This window comes from Nematolebias whitei, chromosome 15 (assembly GCF_014905685.2).
Source record: "Nematolebias whitei isolate Nwh7 chromosome 15, NemWhi1, whole genome shotgun sequence".
NCBI lineage: Eukaryota > Metazoa > Chordata > Actinopteri > Cyprinodontiformes > Rivulidae > Nematolebias > Nematolebias whitei.
The window spans coordinates 34498438-34522462 of record NC_056512.1 but is presented as its reverse complement, the minus strand read 5'-3'; the positions used below and the strand labels follow the sequence as shown (position 1 = coordinate 34522462).

The window sequence follows — 24025 nt, the reverse complement described above, 5'->3', positions numbered from 1 at the left end:
ATTTATAACAGTACACATTACAAGGTCAGCAGTTCGGAGACGGCGGGAGACTGGAACGCAGTCTCGTATATGACGTCATTCAGACATCCCACTTATGAGTTCCGATGGAAATGGACCGCAGCATATGGCAGACACCGATTGTATTTGGGCTGTGATTACTTGTGATTTCGTTGCACAAGTGGCTGTGAAAAAATTAGCCTGATACAAATCTTAAAAGATATGAGCAAATTCCAGGAAGGTGCAGCCGAGACTGATTTGACATTTTTTGTAGCTATTTTTATGCTTCATACTTCATAATCATGCTCTAAAATAAATGGCCGGACATCATTAATATAGGATTAAAAACAGCTGACGTGGCTGAACTTAAGTTTTCTCCTTCATGTTTCTGCTGCAGAGATAAAATGTTTTAAGCGAGGTGTTCAAACCTTTACTTGAATCCCTAAAGTGAATGGTGTTTAAAAGAAGTGCATGAAAGTGTGAGGGCTGAGACTGACCTCATGCTACAATAAAAATGATAAACGTATAACAGTATTTAATTGTGCCAACTAGCAAGACCATTACTGACACATTTTTTTTATAATTTACTTTGACTCCAAATTGAATTTAACATGCCCCAAACATTTACACACATTTCCAAAAGAAGCCATCTTGAAAAATGGCAGCTATGATTTTTTTCCACATGGAAACATTTTTTTTATTTTCTTAAAATACAGGTCCAGATTAATTGTGGCAAATTTCATGCTTATATCACCAAGTGCACGATTGTTTTACTAATCTGCAGCACTACCATGGGAACTACTGCAGCAGCCTTGATAGATGACAGTGGACATGTATATTCATATACATAGCTAAAGGATTGATGGAAAAAATGGTTACATATGCTTAAGTTTCAATGGTATATGATTTTTTTTTTTTACCAGTCCATTTACAGTTTCTATTCAGGTTAAACAGGCATCATAAGTGAACATGTTACATGTTTAGGGTCATACAAACCTCAAGTTCACACGCTCCCACATCCAGACCTGTTGTATAGCTTATAAAACCAAAATAAACTTTATGAAATATTAAACATTGCATAAATGAGATTAATAACAATCACTACATGTTTGTCTTAACAAGTAAAACTTTATTGGAATGATACATTTTGCAAAATATTACTTTGTTTATATTTTTTTAACATACTCATTGTGTTCTAGGGGTATCTCAAGTTGTCCAGAGGGTAAGATAGTTAAGACTGTCAAAGGCAAGGATATACAGTATTGTTTCCCATAAAAAAGGTACAATAGACTACACAAGCACTGTACCCAGCTCATGAGGAGAGATTGATGTTTTTGCTATTTTCCACCCCCAGATCTTTTTTCTGAAAATACAATTAGAAAATATGAACGCAAACATCTCAGATGTAAAAAGTGTTATGTTTGAGTAAAGTTATGTGAAAATAGAAGGCAAACAGGAGACAAAGTTAATGTAGCACAGAGCAATCAATCGTGTCAAGCTGATAGAAAAAAACTTAAGACGGCTGTCAGTAAAGTTTTTATGGAGAAACTTAAAGAATGTTGAGTTTTCAGTGTCTGTAGAATCAAGTTCAGCTCACAAACTCTGATTCGTGAAGTTAAAAAAAAAAAAAGAAGACGAAAAGATACATGTGCTTTCTTCAAAGTTTGAAAGAATTAGCACAAATTATTGAAATGGATTTGAAAAAGTGTGGCGTGTGCTTTATTATTTTGAAATATCTGGACAAATTGGTTCCACTGCACGGTTTAGTGTGATGTTCAAACGAGTCAAAGGACCGTGTGAGCTCTAGAAACAAGGACGTGTTTCAGGTCCAGGAGAAGTCTCACCATCGCTGCCTGCTTTATTACATGCAAGAAAAGAAAAAAGAAAAATACGTGTATTAGAAAAATACACGTTTCCAAACAGCCTTGAAACTTCTCCATTTCCAATACATTCAAAAGATAACCTGTGTTTGATCTTAATTACGTTAAGACGCCACCAAAACGAACACTCCAGCCTACTGAAATCATCGAGTCAAAAACATTCGAACAGAGTCATGTTATCAAGAGCGAGACAACGAGACTGATGTAATTCAAACAACTCACCGAAGCTTTTCAGTGAAATGGACAAAGTCTAGCACCGAGGGCCTTTGAAGGACGAGTGAGAACGTTCATCCTTCAGATCAAAACAAGGTGTTCAGTCAACAAACCAGCAATGAGATTTGGTCTGCGATTGTCTTGCATCCACAGAATTAAACTTGGCAAAAAGTGGACCACTTAAAACTGCTTCTGTAGTTTAATTTGTAACAAAACAAACAAAAAAAACAAAAAAACAATCCCAGTCCCAACAGTCGGACTGCAAAACAGTGCGACAGTGTCACAAATCAGAAACATAAAGAGAACAGGAGAAAACCAAATCTGCCAAAATGAGATTTATCAGCGAACACTGAAATAAACAAAGCCCAGAAGACTTTGACACTTTGAACTGGATCTCATACAGATCGTTGAGCATTTGTTTCAATTTTAAACTCTTTATCCACAATCTCAGGTACCTCAGCTCAGATATTCTCCACCATCTTTCTTTAAAAGTGATACTGTACAAAAATAACATGCACACGGTGTTGAAAAGTTTTGCTACTGTTCTGCGTAATTAAATCCACCCATTCTTGTGCCATACAGTCAACTGTAATGAACTCAAGTAGGCAAACTTGGCAGAATTTATATTTCTTTTTGAAAATTTCTTTTAGTTTTACAGCTATGAGACAGTGTTGAAAAGAAGAATACTCCGTTTATATGTGAATAATAAAATAAACAATAGTCAGGAGTGTGACTATAATGTCAGCGGCTGCTAAAGCGCGGCATGTTAAGCCACCCTTGAGATAACACACAAGCACAGAGATCGACATAAAAAGGACAAAATAATCACCAATAGAATTTTTTTAAATGCGCTAATAAATTCAGCTAAGAAGAAAGACAGACCTCATGTTTACTTCTCTCAGTGGCCTTGAGGAAGTTTACTGTGATAAATAACTTCATTCTGATTGAAGAGACCGCTGCTTTCAACGCAAGCAGCAGAGTGCATCATCTTCCCAGTAATCATGCCACATTGAGCAGACAAAGGCAGGTGCAGACGGTTTTTCAAGCTTTCAACCACATGGCCACAGTGGTCGACGCCACCATAGTCAAAACTCTGCACCATCACGTTCGACAAAGTTTTCCAACCAGTTGGCGTTATGATAGGCACGTCTGTTGGACTTGGTATTGCTTGGACAGAATCCAGTTGGAGAGATGGAGGGGAACCAGGCTGACAGGATACAACAATCACTCTACAGTTGCTGAAGAAGCTTGTAGAGCAGGCCCGATCGACAGAATGAGCCCAACAGATTCAGTACCTTCCACTAGAAAATCTGTGCCTCCACCTTGAAAGACTGCAAATGTGTTATCATGCCATCAGAAGAAAAAAAAAAAAAAAAAGAACAACTCTAGCTGAACAGCAACAACCTATGCTTGTTCTTGTCAAGATCCTGTCACAAACACATTAGGGATAAATAAATTAATAGTGAACAGTTGAGAAACAATCAGAAAAGGCAACACTGCTGGTTCTGTAGATCGTTCGTCACCTACCTTTCCAAATTTGGGGGATTTTACTTTTTCCTCATAACAAATGAGCAAATTATCAGTCCACACAAGTGTTTCGTGGATTCAGATCCCCTTTTTACTTGGCAATTTCTGCCCCTCTCCCTGCTACTCAAGGTTGAAATCTAGAATTCTGCAAACTCCTTTGCACACTTCTCTGAGAAGGAAACTCTGATTTCCTCTTCCTCGTAGTCGTCAAAGTTGCTCGTGTCACCGGGGCCTTTGCATTTGGGGATAAAAGGAGCTTCAACCTGGATAAAAAAAAAAGGAAAAATTACATGCACAGTCCTCTAGTTTAAAATATCCACAAAAATTACTGGGTTGGATCTAACAAGGTTGAGTCAGGACGTCTGGATGGATTCTTCGTTGTTGAAACAGTTCATCTTTTATCTAAAAGACTTATTCAGTCTGAGGAGCTGCAACAAACTCAGTCTTATAAGCAGCACCTTCTCATAGTGGATCAACCAGTTAGCTTGCGACAGCCAGAACTACTGTACTTGTTGGCGTGTAAGTTGCGTTTTTTTGCATTATTTGCATGCCCTGCGACTTATACTCTGAAGCGACATATTTATGGATTTTTTTCCCATATTTATAAACCAATTTTTGGCTGAGATATAACCGTTTTCATTCATTCTGACTGAAAATATGGAACACTACCATTTTCAGCCGCTAGGTGGCACTCGAGTAGTATGGCACGACATTGTATCATGTAATAGGTAAAAGTGGTTATTAATGACAATTGGCTTGCCACACATTTGTATATATTTTTGTGTACATTTATTTTTTTAAGCTATTTAACTAACTTATTTTTTATTATTCAATATTTTACTAACAGAATAGTAAAATAGCAACCTGTTTTTTGTGTGAATTGCTATGTCAGTCAAATGTTCAATTTTGGAATAAAGGGGTGGAAATTAAAATGTTGTGGGTTTTTTTGCCGATTCATTGATTAATCGAAAAAATAATCGGCCGATGAATCGATTATTGAAATAATCGTTAGTTGCAGCCCTAATATCTTGTTAAATTTCAAAGACGTGCAGCGACACGTTCCTCTGCGCGCGCCTACTTCTGCGTATCGGCTTTTGAAATACAGTTGATATGCATGTCAAAGTGCATTTATTAAACAAAAGTTAGACTTAGACACACCTTTATTATAATTTTGAGCAAACAATTGTTTTTAGGTTGTTATCTTGTTAAATGTCGAAGAAATGCATGACTCGTCCTTCTGCGTATGCCCACTTCCGCGAATCAGGTTTTGAAATACAGCTGAGTTGATCATCAAAGTGCATTTATTAAGCAAAAGGTAGACTGAGACATACCTTTATTATAATTTTGAGCCAACAAATTATTGTTTTTAAGTGTTAATCTTGTTAAATTTTTGTTAAAAGTCCTCCCGTGCATGCTCCCATGGCTGCCATTTGGCAGCCAATCGATTTTTGGCACAACACCAGCCCACATTTCCAGGTCCGGCCCACATTTTTGGGTTGTCAGCGATGACACGTAACAAACACGACTTGTCACCGGTGACGCATAATAGATGCGATGTATACGGCGAAGAGACATATTTATGGATTTTTCCACTTTATTTGACATATCTGGACTGATGCAACTTATAGGGCCGTGCAGCGTGTTCGGCAGAAAATACGGTAGTTGTTCACATGTAAAAGAAGGCCCATCGGCCTAACAACCAATCGTTAGTGCCCTGACGGCCGCTTGCTATTTACAGAGGGCTGATATTTGCAATAACAGCATTGTAAGAGGGGGACAGTTAAACACAGAAGCCTCTGTCCCTGTTTAAAGAAGGACAAGTTTTTTTTCATAAAGATGGCTTCCTTCACTCTTCTCTCAAACCAACAATCCTCTTCAAAAACAAATTTATCTTCATTAATTAATTGATGGCCTTGAATGTATATCTATCATTTAGAAAGCAAACTTAAGTACTTGACACTACAGGACTACCTGATCATGGGTGGCTGCATTCATTTGGATCTTTTGCAAACAGGGAGATTAAATGGTGCTAAAATTAAAGTTGAGGTATATAAAAAATATATATATATTTAGATGATTTTTGTGTTAAATAAAGTCTCCTTTTTGTACTTTAAGTGTGTACTTTGATCAATTTATTTTAAGTGCTGTCATTTTGTCAGCTTTTTCCTAACATTCCTGAGACTACATGGGGTTGTTTCACTGTGCTTCTTTTCATTTCTCTAGTCATTTACAAAGTGTAAAATCCTTTAACAGATAGAGCCGCAGTCACTTCCACAGGCAAAATTTTAATCAAAACCATCTTTTGTCATCATTTCCTTTTGCTTCCTTTGTAAGACACTATCCGTACACAATGTGAAAGAAGGATATACAATTTCCTTAATACAATATCCACAATAAAAAAAGAAGGCTGGCTTCACCTTTTTCTGGTAGATGGCAATCCAGTCTGTGGTGGCAAACCATTTGTGACCCTTGATATCACTGACTCCATTCCTGAGGTTGCCAAAGCGCTTGGTCAGGTCAACTTGCAGCAAATTTCTCAAAAGATCCTTTAGATCTGAGCTGAAGTGAGAAGGGAAGCGAACCTAGAAAACAGAAAAATAATGTGGAGGTTCATAAGCAAAAGGTCTAATCTCTCTCGATGATTGAAAACAGACTGCAGAACTGGGGATTATAGCGAGTTGTAGATTAGCTCATGCTAAAATGATGCCATCCACACAGAGGGTGTTTCAGTGTTTTTTGTCCATCTTAATTAAATTAAAAGCTGTGAAATAACTGGTGCACATGCCATCAGTTACCTTTCTAGTAAAGTTTATAAGACAAATACTGTCATTAAACTAAAACTACAATGAACAAAATTTTAATAGGTTTATTATTTACCTTTATTGAAAAGCCAAAATTAGCATTGGTAAATACAAAATGCTAAAAAAACAACAACAAAAACAAACTTGAGCTACCTTAATGCCCAATTGAATTAACTGCAAAAATTAATTGTTCAATAAGTTTTGTTTTTAAAAATCTGAATATTTTGTGATTTTTTTCCCCTCAAGTTTTTCAAGTTGTAAAATAATACTAGACATCCAAACACCAAAGCAAATTACAAATTTGTATTGTTAAAAGGATTCATAGTTGTGGCCTATAAAGTACTAAAACAGTTTAGAAGAGAAATCTACTTTATCAAGTTATTTTTAGTTTCCTCATCAGATACAGTCTAGAATTTGAGTGTAATGTGTCAATGTCATCATGATTTATTTGAAATTTTATAAGTTTGTACTAAAAATGATAAATACACTATTTAAAAGGTAACTTTCTCGAATCTCACCTTCCCAGAAACAATCTTTTCATAAATCTGAATGGGCTGGTCTGCAAAGAAGGGAGGATACCCAGCAGCCATCTCGTATATCAGAACTCCCAGAGCCCACCAGTCCACTGCTTTATTGTAACCCTGAACACACAGAAAGGAAAATGTCACTCATGTTCTCAAAGATACCGATCAGATGTAAAGACAACAAGTAAAAATATCATGTTGACTTGAAATGTCTTAAAGGCCCAGCTTACTCCATCTAAAGCGGCAAAATTAGATCTAATTGACATAGTTGTGTGATGAAAATTGCGTAATTTTGTTGTCAGAGTAGCTCCTCCCCTTGTCGACACAAGGCCTTGGCCAAACCTTTTCCTCACAAGGGTATGTGCCAAGTATTGTATAATTGGTCACAAGTCTGTGGGCGAGCTCGTCAGCGCTGAAATGCACTCGGACATTCAGCTGTACGACTCTTCAAACACACTAAAGTAGTTAAATATCCAAAAGCTCCTGATGGAGATCGTGCAGACATTGAGTAGAGAGGAGTCTGTCTGCTGAAAAGCGTGATGCTATCTTCATGAATTGTAGGCAAACGGCAGATGCAGGGATGAGTGGAGAGTCTGGTGGGAAGAAAGCCGTGCAGTGACGTATACTGCAGCGAGAGGGGTTTCCCAGGAGCTCTGCACCGTGTGTCTCATGGACTGTGAAATAAGGCTGGGCGATATGGACTAAAATTAATATCTCAATATTTTAAGATAGATGGTGATATACGATAATACATCAATATTTTTTTCCATAAAGTAATAACAAAAATATATTTCTGAGCCAAAGCTTTGTACCTATTGTCACACAGGCACTTTTATCAACAAAGCTGTAACTGTAACAAAACCAAAAACACAGCTGTCCACTTAAAGTTTAAACAGAAAACATACAGAAAATAATAAAAATAATGAAAGACTGACTTGCTCTTTAAAAAGTCTGATTCTAATGAAGCATATTCATTCAAACTTTATTAACCTTTATTAACAAAGCTATTAGAAAGCCCACATTTTTGTGTAGTTGGCTTGTTTACTGAGCTCAGTTCTATTTGGTTACAGCTCGTTTCTTTCTGCATTTCATAGTTCCTATGCTCCTGAATGCACCGTGGCTGTTCCGACGTTCCTGAATGCACCACTCTGTGTAAACAAAGTGCAGAGCTGCCTGTTTCTGTCCTGGTCAGTGTTTGCCGATGACCATTTGGATTATACAGAGGAGTCATGGGAGAAAGTTATGTGGTCAAATGAGACCAAAATAGAACTTTTTGGTCTTAATTCCACTCGCCGTGTTTGGAAGACAAAGAATGATGAGTACCATCCCAAAAACAACATCCCTACTGTGAAGCATGGGGGTGGAAGCATCATGCTTTGGGCGTGTTTTTCTGCACATGGGACAGGACGACTGCACTGGGGCCATGTATTGCAAGATTTTGGGGAACAACCTCCTTCCCTCAGTTAGAGCATTAAAGATGGGTCATGTCTGGGTCTTCCAATATGACAATGACCCAAAGCACACAGTCAGGAGAACCAAGGAGTGGCTCCGTAAGAAGCATATCAAGGTTCTGGAGTGGCCTAGCCAGTCTCCAGACCTAAATCCTATAGAAAATCTTTGGAGGGAGCTCAAACTCGGGTGTTTCTCAGCGACAGCCCAGAAACCTGGCTGATCTAGAGAAGATCTGTACGGAGGAATGGGACAAAATCCTGCTGCAGTGTGTGCAGACCTGGTGAAAAACTACAGGAAACGTTTGACCTCTAATTGCAAACAAAGGCTACTGTACCAAATATTAACATTGATTTTCACAGGTGTTCAAATACTTGTTTGCAGCAGTAACACACAAATAAATTATTTTTAAAAATCATGCATTGTAATTTCCGGATTTTTTAAAAAAAAGATTTTGTCTTACAGTGGACATGCACCTAAGATGAAAATTTCAGACCCCTCCATGATTTCTAAGTGGGAGAACTTGCAAAGTCGCAGGGTGTTCAAATACTTATTTTGCTCACTGTAGCTACTGGTCCTGGTCGGGAGTTTGTTTCTCTCCTGACACACGGACGGAGCCTTGAGCTTTTGTTTGCGCTTTACTACTGTTGTAAATATCAGAAGAAACACAGCAAATGAATCACCCTAAACTGGATATTTGTCTCCATGTTTTTTAATGAGAAGACAACTTCATACCGTGCCACTCTAAAGGCTCCAGCTTACTCCCGTGTCCTGTCAGCCGCGCGGAAACTGTGCGCACTGTCCGCAGAGGGTTGAGACTTCATACTTGAGCGTCCACCCTGAGCGGCTGCAGAACAGCTCCACAGACAAGGGGAGTTTACCTTCGGGGCAAACTGAGGTCGCCGATTGGTCATTTGCTGACACCCCTACTGAACTGATTGACAGGTTGAGATAAAAAAAATAAAAAAAACTAGAGCTGGCAGCCCCAGCCACCGTGGTTTTCTGTGTTTATATGTTGTTTTTAAAATAAAAAACAAAAAACAGGGAGTGCTGGCCCTGCAGCCCACACATCAAACCAGCCCACCAGGAAATCTCCAGGCCCTCCCGCAGCCACGCTGGACCTGATTTTAATTTGCTTGTGACAAATTCCTTCATTTCTCACCATTTCAGTCATGGTATAAACAGAAAAAGAAGAGATCGCTTGCCTTTTGGCAAAAAAAACAAAAGAAAAGGCCAGATCAGGAATGAAGAAGGGGATTTAATACAATGGTGTCGCATACAAAACAGTCCGTCGCCGGGCAGTTTATTGTGCGACACTGAGTATGCGTACGCGGTCGTAAAAATTGAGCTTTGCGCGGACATGCCCTGTGGGCGTCCGCTTAGACTCTAATCCGGTACACGAGGACCTCTACGGACTGACCTACCCTCGAGTATACTGGGGGCTTAAACCTCTTATCTCTTCTTTTCCTGGAGAACACCAAACCTCTGCTTTTTGCAGCTACTGTCATTTTCACAGCCATCAGGAATTTACCCCCACTGTGAGTCAACAAAGACACATCTGCATATCTAGCTTAGCTCAGCTCTATAATTCAAATAAAGTCTTCAGCTGCAGCAAGCGGCAGGGGAGGGGCGGGTTTGTATTCAGTGAGGGAGAAAGGAGGGGTGGTGTGAAGGCGCAGACTGAGAAAAACAATCAGCTGTCGAGGAGGAAACAACTTGCAGCCCATAAGCTTTGCATCAACATGTTGATGGTCACGATTGGAGATGCAAAGCAGTCAAGTCTGGTACATGTTTTAATAAAAGTTTTTAAATTCTTTTTGTGTGACATCTTTGGAGAACAACATAAGGGGTCTTCCCCCCTCCACTTTCCGTCATGAGAGCTCAGCGGTGGACAAGTCATCAGATTTATGTTTAAAGCAGTCAGTCAAGACTGGTACATATTTAAATAAAAGTTAAAAAATAATGTTTCTGTGTACAGTTAATATGTGTTTACATACCAGTATCTCATTTAAGTTTAAACAGGGGCATTAAACAGAGTGGAGGAGACAATGGAAGGAAAAAAATTTTTTAAAAAAGAATGGGGAGGGTGGGGCTGTTCTTCCTCATATGAGCTCTGCTGAGGAGAAATCACGCCAAACATGTATTTAAAAACAGCAGTTGTTAACAAAAGTGTTTACCAATTAAAAAAAACAATGATACTAATTTAATGAATATTTACTGCATTCTACTGGTACTATTTGACTTCCGGTCACATGACCTAGATAAGACTGGGTTTTACCGGTAAATAATTTTAAAATAATTTCAGTTAAGTAGGTGTTTGGCACTGTTCTGTCCAGTGACTATGCTTGGATAGTTATTGTGTTCATTTTGAAGGTATAATGGTTGCAATCATGAGTCACACAGCAAAGCTTCACAACGATCTTGCAGTCTGAGCGTGTGTTGAAAGCAAGCTATACTCTGTGAAACAATCTGCTGGATGACTCTTCTACTACAACAAGAAAGCTTCAATGCAGTCGGAGCAGACTGGGGGCATAGTTTCTAACGATGAACGGTGGATGCCCGCGGCTAAATAACCAGAGCATCTTATTTATGTAAAAAATTAAGATTGATCTTATATTTAATAAGTGTGGCTTAGAGACAGGTGTGTTCTAAATCCTGACAATTACGGTAAATATAACTACATAGAGTGTAAGACTACTGTATATAATTTTCTATCAATATAATTTCATTTCATTTCGCGTATGAAATTATCTTGATATTTTTAAAATATAGAGATATTGCCCAGCCGTACTGTGAAAGGTGCGTGCGAAAATGAATGTCCCACAACCATGTGACTGCGAGTCGATTGTTCGGCTTCAGATGGAGTATGCAGGGCATTTTAGACTGCCACAGTCCTCACTGCAGACTGAGCTCAGAACTTACTTTACTCAGGATGATCTCTGGTGCCAGGTACTCTGGAGTCCCACACAGCGTCCAAGTTCGACCTTTGACCCGCTTTGCAAATCCAAAATCTGTTACCTAAGAAAAGTACACAGTTCTGAGCACTGATCACATACAGCAGATGAATATTAATAACAACTAAACAGAAAATATTGCTGATCCCTGAAAACCAGTTCTAAAAGCCTTGCCTGTATGTAACCTTGCTGGTCGATCAGCAGGTTCTCTGGTTTCAAGTCTCGATAGATGAGATCCAAGGAGTGAAGGTACTCAAAGGTTAGTACAATCTGGGCTGCGTAGAAACGGGCGTGTGGTTCACTGCAAGACATATGAACCTCAACATTTACAGTCAACCAACAGAAAGGAGAAGTTCTTTATCTGAGCTGAGTCAGCCTACCTGAATCTACCAATCCTTCTTAAATGTGAGAACATTTCACCTCCAGGCACATACTCCATCACCATATACAGATTGCTGTTATCCTGCAGCAAGAGAAGAGAAGTCTCATTTTGTCATGCAAAAAAAGCTGACAAGATGAACGCACTGGCAGATGTGAGGAGATAAATATTTAAATGTATACCTTGAAAGAGTGTTCCAATCGCACCAGAAAAGGAAAGCTGACAGCTTGCAGGATGCGTTTCTCGTTCAGCGTGTGTTCTATCTGCTTCAGCTTGACTACCTGAAAAGGAGCAGGAAACACGTGTTAAAAATATATATTCACAACAAATTACAACATTAAACAAACTTATTACTTTCAAAAGCATGGCTTGTTTTGTTTAATTTCAAATTGATTAAATGTAACATCAACTCATTTGAAAATAAGTTTCCAATATTGTATAAAAACAATTTCCTTAAGAGGAATTAGCATTAGGTCAAGCAGTCACCATCATTTACCACGCGTCATTCTTTTCAGTGTCAGAAATCAAAGATACTGTACCTTCTGTTTGTCAAGTATTTTCATGGCAAAATGCTGGCCGGTGTCTTTGTGTTTAACCAACATGACTCGACCAAACGAACCAGTGCCTAAGGTCTTCAAACGCTCAAAATGATCTAATGCTGCAGTTTGCTGGAGGGGCAGAAGAAGGAGTCGGTAAAAAAAAATAAAAAAAAAAATAAAAAAAATATTCAAGACAAATATTACAAATATCTCAGATTTAACAACACTGATAAATAAAGGCAACAATTAAAATGTCCTGACATGCCAATAAAGTGTATTAGCACAAAACAGTTTGTTCTGATGTGAAATAAACAAGTAGTTTGGGTATTTTAAAGATGTCTGATTTATAAATATACATAAACTGTATAAATATACTGTATAATATATGTATATACAGTAAATATACTGTATAAATAAAGGTTGAATGCATGAATAAATATGCATCTATATTTGAGAAAAGCCCAGCAGAGGGTGCAATGCTCTTGTAAAAGAAAAAGCCCTAATGCCTCCAGAGGCAGAGCTGTTCCCATGATTCTGCTCGTGAGCTAGTTAGCATAAAAACAATTCAACTACAGCTTCATCTCAAGATCAGATGAAAAATTGTCATCACACTGATATGTTTAATCATGAATTTGACAGAATGAAAAAAATAATTATAAACAACTGCTTTGACAAAAAACTGAATCAGTTTTAACACAAACCTGTGCTGGATTCTCCCATTTTTTCAGGAAATCTTCTTTGGCTTTGGCAAGAAACTCCTTCACTGTGAAGAAACAAACGGATATATTTCAAACAATGGTTTCGACATGTATGCATAAACACTTTGTTACAGCTGTGGTTGTTTTAAAGGGCTTTATAAATAAAGTATTATTACTGCTATTAAAAAAATAAAAACAAACTAGGGCCACCCAGATCCCATTTAATCTGGGCCCAGTTGAGAATTTTTGCACTAAACCCTAGAAAAAGGGGAAAAAAAAAAAAAACAGTCCAGCAAGTGAGCCCGATGGACATTTTTCATTTGAACATACTGGGTCGATAAACATTTTCTAATAGGCTCATAACTTTTTATGCCAGCTACAAAAGACCAAGATAAATAAAATGTATCTTCAAAGTAATCATGACACAAAGAGTTTTAATTCTGAGGAAGCAGATCCAGAACAGAAATTACATTTTAAATCTTCTAACATACAACTTTCCTGAAGCTGTTTAGGATAAATCTATTAGAAAAATCAATTGTGAGAAATTTTACTAATTCAACAAATATAATAAACTAACTCAAACTAACGCAATAAAACATGCATCCATCTCGCCTTTATGAGCAGAACTACTCGTGCTTTGGTGGCAGAGCAGCAACAAGCATGTAACATACAACTGTTAATGTCTGTTAGGACAGATTAATTACAACTTGACACGCACGTTGTCATATGGAGAAGTTCATGTTAACCCCTTATCTGTGCAGGGCTACGCTCAGCGCTCTGTGGGAACATGAAGATAATTAGCCCTTCCTCATTCTACCAAACTATCCACCGCAGCTGCAGGAGAACGACTTCTACCATTATGCTTGGATATAAAATAGTGAATGTTATGAATAGCTGGTGTTGGGGAAAAAAAAAAAAAAGAATAAATTTCAATTAACTGTGATGCTTAATTACTTTTATGAATATCAACCTATTTTGTTTCACTGAATCTTAAGAAAATATTTGTTGTTGACAATTTGGACACATAATTTCACAAATGTTTCACTGAGTTTAGGGTATAAATCATTAATATTTTTTTCCATAGCATTGGTACTGAATGCATTATATCTCTGAACAACTGAAAACCTGACCCATGAAAGGCCTTTTCAGGATCATGTAGATTTTCTGTCCATCTAATCAATATGAAACAACTGCCATGGGCAGTTTCAATAAAGCTGGCCAGTGGTCAATAATGAAAGTGGATAGTAATTCATTTATCAGCTTAGTGGTATAAATATTTACACTAAATATCTTCTGGAGTGATATTTGAATTTGAATGCTAAAATGAATAATATGACACGGTTACAGGCAAACATGCACATATACAAGTCTCAAGCTAATCCAAGAGAATCTCATACAACTACAAAAAGTTTAATCCTCGCTTAGCTCATCTGATTTCCTGCAAAATCTCTGAAGACTTGCAGCTCCAACAATGGGATGGGAGAAAGCCAGCAAAAATGGTAAAGACCAAAGTTCACATAAACATGTCAGGAGCACTGTGGCTCCCACAGAGAGCAATGAAAGCAGAGTGGTCGCCAGGGAGGACAACATTTCCCGTGAAGGTTTTTCAACTGCACATCCAAACAGAAAAAGCCAAAAATGGAGCAATTACTAGAATAAGTTGGAACTCTGCCGAGGAAAAACATGGATGAATTGGAAAAACGTAGCCGGAAGCTAAAAGGCCAAACTAACAGCTGTTCAAAGGAACTGTACTGGTCTTTAGTCAGTCTTTATTAGATTTAGGAGGCAAGCTGCAGATGTTGAAAGGCAAATAAACAAAACAACTGTCTCTATCCTGTAACTTTATATACCTTACCATCTGGGAGGTTTATGGCTACTTCTGGTGTTGCCGCTTCTGCTGAACGAGACCCTGATTCACTTGAGCGCGAGGATGATTCCCTCTTGCTTGCATGCCTTCTGGAGCTCTTCCTGTCACACATTAGCCTTGCAAGATCTCCCCAGTACTTCTTCCTTCACCTCTTTTTGTTCCTTCCTAAAGCCACTGGCTCATGACCCGTTCTTCTCCGAAAGCAATCTGGCCAGTCTAGCAACTAAAACTTGATCAAAACAGCCTTTTGTCCTGAACAGCAGAAGGTTTTTCAAGCTTTTCAGTGACTGCCACTTTACTGGAGACCAAGTTCAAAAAGTGGCATCCACCTCCACAGTCTAAGAGCATGGAATGCAGTACTGCTCCCAGTAACACCCATTCAGATCAATTGGACCATTGCTTGGTTTGTATCAATATTTATTGTGTACACAAAGTGCTCCCTGCTGTTCCCTCTCATGCCACACATACGCACACACAGGCTATATATATTGATCTAAACAGGGGCATAATCAGCAGAAGGCGGGGCATAACAGGCTGGTATAATTATCCAACCCAGAGATAAACTCTAATGCAAAACTAGGCCTAAGTAAATACCCTTGAGATGAATGTGACAGTTCCACTAAAGCTTTCCCAAATTAGCAGAACCAATCAGAAGTAACAGCTTTGATGACAAACCTTTAGAGATGATCTGGATGTTTTCAAAAACATAAAAGTGACAGTCTCAGGAGACAAGCAAAACAGGAACTCTCCAGCACAACTGAAACTTTCCCTCAGCCCAAATGCACCACCGTCCATGTAGTGCCAGTGCTGAATTGATCCTCCAAAAATCAATCTTTCATTGTCTCTCATGGGCCTCATTGGCTCACTCTGATGCAGAAATGCAAGGATTATATTAGGGCGAATGAGTCGACATTAAACCCAAACAGCAGCAGATCAGAAGCTGGTCAACACCAGGTCTTGTTCAGATAGTTTATAAAGAGGAATGTGGTGAATAGGAAAAACAGTAGAAGCGACAGAGCTAGGAATGTGTTTGCAAGCCTGAAAATGTAATAAATCAATTTCTGACAGGCTGCATATAGCCAGGGGACATTTACTAGGAAGCAGCCAATGGAAAGTTGTTTTATAATCTAGTGTCCTGAAACACAGTGGCCTGATAAATTTCTGACCAGTTGGGAAGCAAAAGAGCTAACACAAAGCTCAGTCACCTTACAGCGTTATGAATATTTAACTTTCAAAAGCAGCAGAAGAGTCTGAATTAACCAGTTTCACTGTGTAATTGCTATTATGACCATAAAGTTAAGAAGGGTGCGATCAAAATCAATCTCACCTTTCTTTTTCTTTACTTTTGTATAAGGGGTATCATCTATACAGATTTTTGATACAACACAAATCTATAAAATAAAATGTATGCATAAAATCAAACCAAACAAATCCTTTAAAACATTTAGTTTGTGATTTAATGCAGATTTTAATTTTACCGTTTTCAACTCTTTTTTTCCCCTCCCCTCTTCATTTTCAACTGCAGATAGCATGCCCTGAATGAGCATGCAGAATATCTAATCCACATAGTAGTGGTAGAACATGGAGATGAAATTAATATATATATATATATATTTTTGATCGCACATCAAAATGCACTTGTAGATGCCCCCATAATATACAATTTTTAAGGTTATATAGACATCTAGTGGTTAAACTGGAACCCGACATCCGAGAGTTACAGGCCTTTTGGACAACACACCACCCACTTTTAGTTTAATTGGCTGAGTTGATTATGATGTAAAAAAGAGACTACATTCGTAAAAGATTGTTGAAAACTTTTAAAACTTTTACCAGATGGCGGCAAATATGTTGATTGATTAGCTTTGACTGTGGCATCTAGTCAAGTCACCATATGAAGCAAAGCCAGTTTTCACAACCTCCCACTTAACAGAAGGAGCAAAACCAAATTCTTGAGAATCAAGGCCTCGCTGTGCAGCCGCCAATGTTTTTCTCAGAATAAAATTAAGGCTTGCTTTGAATATGTTCTTATTCGTGCTAAAGTGGCTAGAAAATGATGTTTACATGGCAATGACTTATTTTTAGTCAGGCTCTAATGAGTGGAACGTTGTAATACATGTAAAGACGACCAGCGTTTACAAAAAAAAACTGAATTATTAAAGTAAAGCCAGGCGGAGAATATTTATGAATGATGCAGTTGTCTTAATGGTGTTTTGAAAAGTATTGAATTTACAAACTTGCAGAACAATTACTTTAGGAAATCTCAAGGTCCTACTTCATCAGTTTTTACTTCCTATAGTTAAAGGATTCAAAGGACCACACTAAGTACAGTAGTGTATTTACCTGTTAATCATACATGAAATAGTTTTATTTTTTTTAAGTCAGAATCCCACTCTACTACAGCAAAGTTCCTTTTCATTTATTTGTACCACAGGATCTAAAAAAACTTTAATGCCTATTTGTGAATAGCTGACTTCTCTTTTAAAAACATTTTAACGTGACAAACAGAATTTTTAAGTTCTAAATCTAAAAAATAATCCTAAATACGAAATTGGACTTCTTAGTCAAATGGAAGACAACATAAAGATGCACACAGGAATACACTGCATAATAAAAAATACTGACAAATGGGTCACTGTGGCCAAACTTAGATGACAGCATTTCGGTAAAAATGTTAGTTTTCATGTTTTTAGTGTGTCTTTATTTTAGTTGCACAACCTGGCACTGTCACCGGTCACCCTGGCAAGAAAAAGGTACAGAAAATAAAAGCGTGAGTAAGAATAACAAGAATACTGTAGCAGTAAAAACTAAATGGAGCAAAATGGTTGAATTAACCACTTTTTAATACATTCAGAAAAAAACAAAAAACAAAACAAGATACTTTTGTTCTGGGCATGTTGCCCTGTGTTAAAGTGACATACTTTGCTTGACAACTAGTCAAACAACTGTGAATTAGAATAAAAAGTGTTTCAATCGGTGAAAATTTAAAACCGAAGACTTTGTGTCCAGTGAAAGAATTTAATTTTTGTTGGGCTTGAACACCACTGAGGTGAAGTAGGTCAGCTGCCAGGTGACCGTCAGTGAGAGGATCTGTATGTTGGTTTGCCTGCCTTCCCATGTGTGGAATGTTTCCCTCATTTCTCAAAGCATATTAAAGCGTCAGAGACCAACACTCTGATAAACCCTGTCAGAGAACGCCTGACTGCCTCATGCTTTGTTGCCATTTAAGGTGTACAGTAGTCCCTCGCTACTTCGTGGTTAGTTTTTCGCAGATTTTCAAAGTAAGATTGGACATGATGATGGCTGATTGATGAATGAGCCATGGATTGTTTATTTAAAATTAATTATTGTAAATGATTTTGCACCTGTGTGCAGCCCACAAGTGCAGGGAGAGCCCCCTCCTGCAGCCTGTCATGATCTCCACTCTCTGCCACGCACACATTTCTCCTGCTGCATCGGCTTTGTGAAGGGTTAACCCTTTGCTGTCCAGATGCACCAATCGACTTTTGTCTTCCAACTTAAAATTCAAAATACGTCACATCGTAAAATCGTCATAATCACAAAATATTTTTAAGAAGTGTTGAAAGTTATTTTTAGTTATCTTAGAACTTCTATGTTCAGTTGTTACAGTGTAATTGATAAAGAAGTACATTTCTGCTCTGTGCTGCGTGAAGGGTTAACCCTTTGCTGTCTTGCTGCGCTTCTCTTCTCTACAATTTAAATACTGTAACATTTTAAATAAACAATCCATGCTGCATGGATTGTTTATTTAAAATGTTACAGTATTTAAATTTTTAAGGAGGGAGATTGGGAGTAACAGGTGATGAGTGTGATTGCAGCCGGGCACGTCTTGACAAAGTTTACTGTACTTGAACTTGGACTACTGTATCCCTACTTCGCAGTTTTTCACTTCGCATGGGGGGGCAGGGTACGGAAACCCCGCAATAAACGAGGGACTACTGTAATGAATAAAAATGATGTTCTGTTTTTCACAAAGCAAGCACACTGCTTTGCAATTGGCTTCAGTGAAAAAATACAACATTATGGTAAAACCTCTACATGCTGTATTAATATTTGTATTTTAACAGTGTGCTGACATGACAGTTACATCTGCCAAACTCTGCTTACCAGTGGAAAGACCCCTGACACTGCATCCACGCAAGAGTACTGACAACGTCACAGTGCTCGCCTTCAAAATCAATGCACTGAAAAGGCTGGTTTCAAAATAAAAGCAGAGTATTTGGATTTATATTTGATTTCTGACTTTCCAATGACCTCACAAGGTAGTACCTCGCTTGGCTGACACTGCTGATGGCATTTGGAAGGGAGTCTCCAAAATGTTTGAAAGGGCGTTCTTAATTTCCTTGCGTGAATTGCAGAGGCTCGTAGATTTGTTGCTTGAATTTTGGGTGACAAACTCCTTGAAAAGACACAGAGCTGTCGCAGGCCGTTTCAGATCCTTCTCGGTTAACGTCTGTAAATTTTAAAAAGTAGGAGTTCTCTCTACACCTAAGACAACAATCAGTCAACCACAGATTGTGCTGGCTTGACAAACTTACTGTCTCTGCTCTCCTAGCACTTTGAGAGTTGCTCATTGTCAATTTTGTTTTTATCTGAACAATGGCAATAAAAATTTGGATTCTGCATTTTGACACGTATAGATGAGCTCTCCTATGATCAATAAATAAACAGCCACGGCTTAGGCTACACAGCTCTGAATGTCCAGGTCTAAAACATACACTGTCAATAAAATAATTATTTATAAACTGGACCCAATCGGCCAATTTTACATTTGAAAACTATTTTTCAGTGGATTAAATCATAAATGTTGAAGAAGCTGCCAAGGGGCTCTATAATGTGGGTGTAGATGGGCAATGAAATAACGTGCACTGCTTACAATACAGTTTTGCAAGCAGTGCACATAAAATGGGCCTTATTTTCAAAAGCTGGCTGCTCAAAACAGTCACGTGGCTTTTCTCGTTGCAAACACTCAGAATTCAGTGAGACGGGGCACAGAAAATGTAGGTATTTTCTCACAATTTTGAGTAACCAGCTGGTCTCCAGCAGCAGCACAGTACTAGCCTTAGTGGTTCTCACTCTGAGCAGCAGTGTGTTCAGCTTTTGAGGGTGGGGGGTATTTTTCTTTAAGAGGTTTCATCCGATTCATAAAGAAAGATGTCTAAAACTAATTTTAAACCTTCCAACCATGGTTTGGTGAATTTTACACCCCTAAAAGGTAAACTAGTGATCTTTGTCTGAAGAATGCAGTGATTAGTTTGATCAGTATATTTCTGGTTTTCAGAAACATTTACGGACAGTGCTTAGTCTACCAAGTTGCCATTTCAGCTCTGTGAGCCGTTTGAAGCAGATGATTGGAATATAAACAGCATGGTCTGCTGATAATCAGTACAAGCTTACAACAAAGACCCTTTCAGAAGAGACAGGAAGTAATGACAGACCTAAACACAAACCTGGTAGCTGTGTGCAGAACAGGTGGAAGGACAGCAATATTTATAGAAACAGAGTTGTACTTTGACAAAGTGCCACCGTACTGTGTGATCAGTTTAAAACACAAGTCAATGCATAACATAACTGGTTGTACGTATGGTCCTGCCCAGAGGGTTTGATACTGTGAATGCAGAGCTAAATAATAAGCAGTCAAACAATAATTTACATTTCAATCAGAGGGAAACAATTGTGTTAAAAAATGTAGAATATGTATGTTTAAATATGGTCATTACTACACTTCAGAGTTTTACAGAAAATGTTAGCTTATAAGAAACTTAACAGATGTTTCTCATATAATCAAGAAATCTCTTTTTTCTCTCCAGCAAGAACACAAAATGTAAGGTTCAGTAAGAATGATTTTTTTTGTTCATGTATATCACATGAAAGTTTAGACAGGTACAAACTAGTCGTACATAATAAACTAGTACAACCAGAAAGAGAGGTTGTTCTATCAAAGCAATCAAACACCCAACGCTTAGGTTCATGGCATACACAAAGTAACTAATAATAAAACAACACATTGGTTAGTTCTAGAAATTTAGATTGTTCATTAGTGACTGGCTTCGTTAGTGGTCCATAGCATGACCTACAGCCCCAGCCTCGTGATTCCTATCCAGATTAGAGAGAAAACTTACTCGAGCTGTAAGCCTCTAGCTCCTCCTGCGGTTGTTGGTGCGTCCCCACTCCACTGTTTATGTCTCCTAGACAAGGTCCAGCTCGGTGAAACAACCTTCCTGCCAGCTTGTGAATAACAGACATCTTACAAGGCTGAAGGAAGCCAGCTATAACAGCTTTTTGCAGCTTTCAGTACTATAGTACAGACTTTTAACAAAGTTAGAAACCCACAAAATTTTATGTCAACAGCATTAACCTCCCAAACTTCTAGCCTTCCTGGTTGGCTGTGTTTAGTCTATAGAACAGGAGAGGAGATGGCTGACTGTGCAGAGTCTGGGCTGGACCTTCCTCGCTCCTTCACTTCCTGTAGCAGTTCACAGAATCTGTCCGCCCCGATTCTTCCTGTGCACCAGAAATGAGCCCTTTATACCCATGCAGCAGCTCCCTACTTGATTTCTCTAGTCTGCAACGTCGTTTTGCAGCAGAGGATGTGCACCTGAAACAGCTTTCAGCATACCATTTCTATTTTTCATAGAAATCAAAATGGCCTGCCATGTTCTCCATTTGCTTTGTGGAAAAAAAAAACAAAAAAAAACGCCCCTGGGCGGGTGTGAGCTCTGAACCCCTTGCCTGCACCTGTCTCTGGAGCTCAGGCTGGGCCGACGGCGATCAGGCTGATAAGAACGTGGAGCATGTCACATGAACACATCTAAAAGCAGTGCCAATTCGGTTCCCGAATTTTAATTTCACTATTGTCAAAAGCAATACATTCAGCAGCCTTTTATCCACAACGCCCATTCACCACTCTGTTAATGCTAGAGATTGGAGTCCATTCTTCACACCTACCCTCTGACAGTAACAAGGACCTGAGGCTCACTTTGCAGATACCAGTTCCAATTGTGCACATGTAGGCATTATTTATGATGACATTAAAAGTAAAGACATAAAACTGTGTCCTTCCACGTGTTCTCCAGGGCCAGTGAGTTTGACTGAATGACTTAAAATCTGAAATGAAACAAGCATTTTCAAAAACATATTTAAACTTATTGTTACTAGGGCTCTTTGTGTCAATGCCAGCTTTTTTTTTTCTTCCTTTTACAACTTGTAATAATGCTCCCTTATGCAATATTTTCGAAACTGATCATGACAACATAAAGCTGATGTTAATTTTTTTTCAAGACAAATTATGTGCAAAACAATCACACACAACAACATGCACACACACACACACAAGCCCTCTTGTTCAAAAATATGTTCATCACATGCTGTTCAAGAGACTCAAACTCCAACGTTTCTGCCTGCAGAAGATCACCCTCCTGCATCATATGACCCCATCCTGGTGGTTAACAACCAACTGGTCTCTTTTTCTGTAAACTTGTGTTAAGAATCAACCGAATGAACCTAAATATTCCGTCACATCTCTGGATTTCTTGATAATACCAAGACCACGTAGAATGCTCTGTCCAGTCATTGCAATACATGGAAAACTACACAGTGAAAACGTGAAACCTTATGAAAGTAGAAGAAAACATCTGATAAACACAAACCACGAGAAACTCCTTTGATTGTTGTCATGCCAACTGTTACCTCAGAATATAACCCTGGGGCTCTGGATCACGAGCTTTCCCACAATATGAGAATGAACAGCAGTTTCTGGAGTCCGGTGAGGACTGAGGTTTTAGCCATTTCACATGGAATGGGCGGATGTAAAAAAATAAATACCTAAACGTTTGAACTTGAGGTTTATTGAGTGTATATAGGAATACGAAGGTAAGATAAATCAGTAAAACGTTGAAGAAGTTGTTTGAACTCTAAAACGTTGTAGAGCAGTTAAGTTGCTTGTAGGGATAATGATGGGAAGGGAGTACAGGAAATGACTACAGCCAAACGAGCAAGGGGCATTACGGCTGTAAGCTCGGGCGGAGGGTACTCACCACTTTCCATCTCATTGCCCTTCTTTGCGGTGGGCGTGTTGCCCATGACGGCAGCCTGATGGTCGTCTTCCTCGGCTCCGGATGACTTTTCCTTCTAAGTCGTTGACTCAGATTCTGCACCGTTAAAAAAAAAGTCGTTGGACTCAATTAAGTCGACAGCGAGTTACTAGCTAACGGCTATCATTATTGACAAATGAGTGCTTTTCCTTTGTTAAAGCTACGTTTCAGTTGTGACTTCGGAAAACTCCAAAAGAGTGTATCCAAGTCTGCAGCTGGAACTGACGCTAAAGGTTAGCCCGAGCTAGCGCTTTAGCTAGCCGTTAGCCAACGGATATCAGGTTGCTAACGTTAGCGTAAAAAAAATAAATAAATAAAAATCCAAGTGTGCACCAGCAAATCCAAGTGTCACTCAACCTTTTGGTTATTCCAGATGTGATTGGATGTTTCCCGAGTCCAGTTCAAATGCAAATCGTCGACAATAAGACGTTTCCGTATTTTACCTAGCTTGCTATTAGCTTCCAGCGTTCCTTGCAGTCGAATCCTGGCCTGAACTAACCAGGTGCTATCTCTGTGTAACGGCAGGCCTTGGCAGTTAAGACCTGGATTCCAGAATTTCTATCCGGGCAACTCGTTTTTTTCAGTCTGTTACTTAAATTGAAATATCTCCATCCGTTCCTAAATAATCCGTATGAGTCAATGAATTCCTTGGTCCGACCATCAGACTGTCGATTCTTCAAATCAACAGACCTCTTCCATTAATCTTCAGACCGCAAGGGAAACTCCAGTCATCCATCAACTAAGCCCCGCCTCTCATTGGCTGCCCAGACAAATACTTAGGCGACAGATGTAACACATCGAGCCCTGATTGGTTGAACGTCAACACATCAAAGTAATGCGTTGACGTGATTCGCCTGTTGAACTGCTTTAACCCGCCTCCTTCACTTACAAGTAACCAATACGGACGTAACTTTAATAGCTTCTTTTTTTTTTGTTTGTTTTAAAACCTTGAACTTTAAAATAACCTCGTTTAGTAAGATTAAAAACAAAATTAACTACCAATATTAAAATTATTTTTTGTAGTTCTGGGTTTTAGCTGTACTTTTTAGAGGGGGGGGGGGGATGTCAAATTGTTATGAGCTA

The 24025-nt window shown here is 38.6% G+C and overlaps 1 protein-coding gene across 1 annotated transcript; it reads right to left on the bottom strand.

The window, feature by feature from the left end:
• Positions 1–2903: 2903 nt before the first annotated feature.
• prkacaa (protein kinase, cAMP-dependent, catalytic, alpha, genome duplicate a) lies at positions 2904–23775 on the bottom strand. The gene is made up of 11 exons (XM_037689070.1): positions 23300–23775; positions 22886–22999; positions 12965–13026; positions 12264–12392; positions 11907–12005; positions 11726–11808; positions 11520–11646; positions 11314–11409; positions 6937–7059; positions 6035–6199; positions 2904–3880 (listed from the first exon to the last, which is right to left on the bottom strand). Exons 2-11 carry the CDS (start codon positions 22929–22931, stop codon positions 3755–3757), a joined length of 1056 nt encoding a protein of 351 aa, XP_037544998.1. The 5' UTR covers positions 22932–22999; positions 23300–23775; the 3' UTR covers positions 2904–3754.
• Between the last annotated feature and the right edge of the window lie 250 nt (positions 23776–24025).

What these genes read in the sequence shown, in the direction of transcription:
- prkacaa (XM_037689070.1), bottom strand. Translation starts at nt 22,931, where the DNA reads ATGGGCAACACGCCCACCGCAAAGAAGGGCAATGAGATGGAAAGTG. An exon ending in GATTGGAACACTCTTTCAAG is followed by an intron (nt 11,809 to 11,906) that starts GTATACATTTAA and finishes CTCTTGCTGCAG; the next exon opens with GATAACAGCAATCTGTATAT. An exon ending in CAGAGATCATCCTGAGTAAA is followed by an intron (nt 7,060 to 11,313) that starts GTAAGTTCTGAG and finishes CTGTGTGTTCAG; the next exon opens with GGTTACAATAAAGCAGTGGA.